Consider the following 5,498-nt stretch of genomic DNA (forward strand, 5'->3'; position numbering starts at 1 on the left):
ATAGGAAAAAACTAGCATCTGAATTCAATAAAATTGCTAATCCCATCGGTACAAATTACTTATATACTATAAACCTGCTTAAAATAACATGATATACAGAGGGCATGAAGAAATTCAGAACTATTTAGTTGAGAGCAAGAAAATTTTTGTGAAATTCTTCTCGACGCTGAACTATTTTTTAGAAAATTCTTCGTAGATTCCCATCTATGTTTCGAGTTTTTGTACAATTTCATACTCAGAAGCGTTTTCATCTTTAGCTAAGTTCTAAAAATCTAGAAGCCAACTAAAACTCCTCAACTCAAAAAAAAACAATGAAAAACTACAATCAGAATTTTAATTCGATCTCATTTTGCCATCTAACACATCTAATATATTTTAACCTCGATTCATATGGCATCAATATTGTTTTTCAAAGTTCTTTGCAACTGTCGGACTGTTCGCCGGCGGGACCTCCAAGCCCCCCTTTGATTCAAAGAAAGTATACCCTAGGGCGATCTCCTTAACGTTTCTGCACCTGTAGTCAGTGACAATATCTGGATCTATGTAGAAGAACACTGGCATGTCTACTGATTCGTGGGGTTCCAGTCTCTGGTCGTCGAAGCAGAAGCACTGGATCTTGTTGAAGTAGGGTGCTGCTTCGTAGGGTATGATGTTATAGGTGGACACTCCAACTATGGCCCGTTCGGTGGGGTTCGTTGCCGTGAAAAAGGCAAGCGCCGTTTCACCTAAAGGCACATATGAGCAAAAAGTAATTTTAAAAAGGGCGAGGGATACTCTGTTCGCTAATTCATGCTACTATTTTGCTACAAAACATCGTCATTCACGTCTTTTTTATCTGACCTATATCAACTTATACTAATATTGTTGTAAAATCATATATTAATTTAAAAAATAGCTGGCAAAATATTTTAAAACTGCAGAGAATCGATAGTCGAAAATGAAAAATTAAATTTGTGAACAATTTAACTTTTTTCTTAAATACTTAATATTTCTTAATACTTAAATTGGCGTGGAATTTATTAAATTTATAAACAACTTTGATGTTAACTTTCACATAATTTACTAGACATTACAGCGGTTTCATTCTAACCCGGGTAGACCCTGACCGTCTCCTGTTGAGGTCTGAAGTCCCACAGCATCCTCGCATCTTTGGCAGAGTGGAAGCGCACTGTGATCTCCCCGTACTCCTTCACGGGGTCAATGTAGGCCAACTTCTCCGCCTTCTCGTCCCTCAAGTGGATGTTCAACTCCCCACCCAAGTTAGTAGCTTGACAGAAGGCCTGAACAACAAAATATCGTCAGTTTATTGCCTGTTATATGGAGAGTAAATAAACCAGCCGAAGTATAAGCCAACCGAAACTGCGCGCAGTATATAAGCCAGCCGAAAATTACATTACATGAATGAAATTAGCTTAACTTTCGTAACTGTTACATCATTGTTACATAACTATTATATATCACTGTGTATATGTATTTTCGGCTGGTTTACATACCACCGTAATATGAAATTGACGAACGTCTTCTCCTAACAAGGTCACAGTTGGAGGGGTCCCAGTGTCATCTGCCTCTTCAAGGTGGGGCCCGCCACGGTAAAAATCGGTCTCCCCACCGAAAGCAAGGCCCACGAGAGTACAGACGAATTAAGGTTGGGAAAAATAAAAGAAAGGCCTAAGTCGATACCGGTTAAGGAAATCCATCTACTGCCCATTAAAAAATAATAAAATCAGGTTTCTAAAAGGACGAGGACTCAAGATAATCCAAATGATTCGCGAAAACTTTTAAAAAATAGCTAGATCTAAACACTGCAGCCTTTGTATATCGGATTGAGAAGAATTAATTTTCTAAAAAGAAACATTTTTTATGAAATCAATAAGGTTCTCTTGCAATGGATTGACTATGAGACAAGACTATGAAATGAAATGAAAGACTGTGAGTTCATGAGAATATATTTTCAGACTTACCTTGTAAAGTGGCGCAGAGGCATAAGCAACACCGATGAAAAGAAAAAACCCAGAGGTGAAATAGAGTGCGTAATTTCTGTTTTCTTTCTTTTTAGACTCAGAATCTTGCCATCTTTGCGTCCGAGATTCCCTCGGTTTCAGCTTCTCGGTTTCATTTGAGCTCGAACATCTATAAATTCCCAAAATAACACCACGTAACGAAGGTCTGCACAATCGAGAAAGAGTGAAAAAGCCCCTTCGTGAAATAATTGACCGTGGCAAAAACAAACTGAAGCTAGTGTGCTTTAGAGGTCTGGTAGTATTGGCACATCGTTTGAGACTCCCAAACACGACGGCGGTCAAAATTGTCATAATTTTCAGTTGTTCTGAAAGTTTACATCTTTCAAGCTGAAAACAATTTTCTTTCCAACCCAGCGAAACTTTTCAGATATTCGTGCGTTATTGAAGAAAATGAGCCATTTGCAACTTAATGAACGATGAGTAATTATCGCAGCCAAAAGCTTTATGTTGGTACATTTATTTCGAAAGCACAAAAGTTTCAAATTCTTTGAACTATAAGAATAAGGTTGCTTCCCGCACCGAAGTTTCTCCTATTATTATCTATTATATGGCGATTTTATGGTCGAACAAAAAATTATTCTTTTACTAATCAAGTATCTGGTGATTTTGTGGTCGCAGAGTAAAATAATCGATTTTATGGTGAAAAAAATCCATTATTAAAAATCCTTTATTTTTATGTCGATTATATTGGAATTATAAAAGAATATAATAGATTACAATTTAAATAAAATTGACATGAAAATTCAATTGAAAACGCAAAAAAGTTCGACTTCAACGTTTTCAAATTCTCATTTGCCTGAGCATGAAAATATAAGATTATTAGCAAAAGAAAGCTTTTACTTAATTTTCGAACAGAATTTCAAGTTTTGTCACGTGTCTTGTTTTACATGTTTAATTACAGACCGCACTCTCTACAGACCGCAACCTCTATCCCAGTGAAACTCGAATTAATCAATTTGATTTGAATGGGCGGGATGGATGAACGGCAGGTATGAAAAATGATTTAACCCAACAAAAAAAGACTTCGTAAATTTGTTTAATTTGCATCGTACTGTAATATGGGAGATGAAAAATGTATCTTAGAATAAGTTTTAGAAGTCTTTTTTGTTGATGAAAGTCATCTTTCATGCCTGCTGTTAATCCGACTCATGATTTAATTTGGTGAATACCAAATCAAAGAGCTGGGTCCAGTGAATTATTTTTGCTCTGAAACTAATTTAGAAACCAAAAATTTCAGAGTTTACCAAGACTTGAAAGTTTCAAAAAAATCGGAATGTTTTTATAATGTTTTTAAATTTCAAATTTGATTGATTAAACTGATTGAAAACGGGAAAAGACAAAATAACGGGAAAAAAGTGCTGAAACTGCTGATAGTGAGTATCTAAATTTGTAATACCTTTGGAATGCTATAAAAAAAAATGTGTAGAATTGCTAGTTAAAGAGTTGACGTTGGTGTGTCTAAAAACTTTAATGTCAAACTTTTCTCTTTGATAGTTGAAAATACGGAGTGCGGTCTGTATTTAGACAACCGCGTATTTCCTCTAGTCAGTAAGCAGACGACTACTGTATGAATCAATCAGAATCGAGATGAGAAAGCAAAATTTCGAAATAAATAATTGCTGAAAGCACCATAGTCTTAAAAACCTTCAACTTTGAAATTTTGTTTTTCAAGGAAATATTAGATCTCAAAATTCTATTTCAGATTCAAATTTCAGATCTGAAATTTTCAAATTCTTATCAAGACCTGAAATAACAATTTTCAGATCTGAGAATCAATAAATGAAGATTCTCAGATCTTTTATAGAAAATTCATTAGACATGGGTTCACAGCGCTCTTTTAGTTGCGTTAGTCTAATATTGAACGTTTCACAGCTTAGCGAAAATTTAGTGCTGCGCGCGCCCTATCTGTTACTACCAAAATTCAAATATTGATCTCCCGAGGGAGATGTTTTTGAGAACTGGTCTGAATAAAAAAACCACCCCGCGCATATATTTTTCTGACTTTCTCTGAAAGTCTGATAAAAAACCGCCCCCAGCGCAAATATGGGGTTTCCGATCAAAAGCAAGCCAAAATATATGCAAAAGTTACGTGCGTAACCCATTACAATGACACAATATTTGCGTCTGAAAATTTTGATGATCTTATAGAAAAGTATGTGCATGCGATTTCTTTGTTTCTTACTGTTTTTTATAATCTTTCATCAACATTTTTTCATGCTCTGTTTTCGTTGCAACTTATTCACTCGCTTAAAAGTTGGAAGCTAACTTGGTTCTTGAAAACCAGCTAGAAATTTTAAAGCAGCTTTAAATTTTTTTTTTTTGATTTTATGTTACGGTCAGGTGTTGTTCCGACCATTTGAAAAATGCGGGGAACTTTGTTTTCGGGTGTGTTTTTGTTTTTTCTTTTTGTTTTCTACGCAAAATCTAACACCACAAACTATAATTGGAATGAATCAAGCTATATATAATAATGGAGCCCTATTAGTCGTGATGCGAACGGCATTCAGAAACACCGGTTTGAAAATTTTGCAATTTTGTCCAGGTTCGAGCTAACAACGTCAATGTGCAGGCTTACAATAGCTTATTAAAGCCGTGAAAATTTAGTTTTACTCGAGCAGAAGTAGTTTTTCGAGTTTTTAGCGCCATTTTGAGAATTTTAAAAAAAAATCTTAAAAAATCTTATAAGAATTGTAAAATTTTCAAAATTATTTTATATGATCTTTTGTTTAGTTTTTTTCGTCCTTTTCTATAAAAACGTTTTCTGATTGGCCGAACTGAAAGTGACTGTCAAATACGCCAAATTTTTTTTAATCGGTGGAGCCTTTTTATCACACCACACACAAAAAACTACACTATTTTTTCAGACTACAGTCGGAACATACTGTGCTAATTGCACAGTAGGCTGCTATCCTTGTTCATGTTTCATAACAGCTGAAAATTTTTCATTTCAATGTGGTGAAAAAAATTGATTTCAATGGACTTTTTGGAGAAAAAAATCAGTTTTCATGGATTTATCTTGAGAAACAATCGATTGTAATGGAAGAAAAATTGATTATAATGGATTATTTCAATATGAAAAAAAAACAAAAAAAAATTAGATTAAAAATGGATTGAAGTATCAAAACTGACATCTATAATTGATTATTTTGTCAAATATTTTGTCGTTAAAAATCCATTATAATCGATTATTATCCAAGAAACTCTAGTGCGGGTAAAGCTTTTAGATGCTTAAATGATGCTTACAGAATAGTCGAAAGCTAAATGTTTTAGTACTGAAATCATACTCGACTACAGTTCTTTTTAAAATTTGTTTGAAAAAAAAAAGAAAAAAAATGATTCAAAAACTTTTTCTCTGAGGTGGACTTGTATTGAAAGCTTTTGAAAATTAGTTTTTAACAAAAAAAAACGGAAACGCACAAAAATTTAATCTTTGTTAACATGTTGTTCTGAAGTAAAACTAATTTGACCACAGTTTAA

General features: G+C 34.0%; 1 protein-coding gene across 1 annotated transcript; it reads right to left on the bottom strand.

The window, feature by feature from the left end:
* Positions 1 to 320: 320 nt before the first annotated feature.
* LOC134839435 (cytochrome c oxidase assembly protein ctaG-like) lies at positions 321 to 2,383 on the bottom strand. Its single transcript, XM_063854982.1, has 3 exons — positions 1,962 to 2,383; positions 1,091 to 1,280; positions 321 to 725 (listed from the first exon to the last, which is right to left on the bottom strand). Exons 1-3 carry the CDS (start codon positions 2,310 to 2,312, stop codon positions 397 to 399), a joined length of 870 nt encoding a protein of 289 aa, XP_063711052.1. The 5' UTR covers positions 2,313 to 2,383; the 3' UTR covers positions 321 to 396.
* Between the last annotated feature and the right edge of the window lie 3,115 nt (positions 2,384 to 5,498).

Source organism: Symsagittifera roscoffensis, chromosome 2, assembly GCF_963678635.1.
Source record: "Symsagittifera roscoffensis chromosome 2, txSymRosc1.1, whole genome shotgun sequence".
Taxonomy (NCBI): domain Eukaryota; kingdom Metazoa; phylum Xenacoelomorpha; order Acoela; family Convolutidae; genus Symsagittifera; species Symsagittifera roscoffensis.

Excerpts from the sequence above, each read along its gene's own strand:
- LOC134839435 (XM_063854982.1), bottom strand. The coding sequence starts at position 2,312 with ATGACAATTTTGACCGCCGTCGTGTTTGGGAGTCTCAAACGATGTGCC. Across the intron at positions 1,281-1,961 it reads CCTCTGCGCCACTTTACAAG|GCCTTCTGTCAAGCTACTAA; the intron begins GTAAGTCTGAAA and ends TTTGTTGTTCAG. Across the intron at positions 726-1,090 it reads GACGGTCAGGGTCTACCCGG|GTGAAACGGCGCTTGCCTTT; the intron begins GTTAGAATGAAA and ends ATGTGCCTTTAG.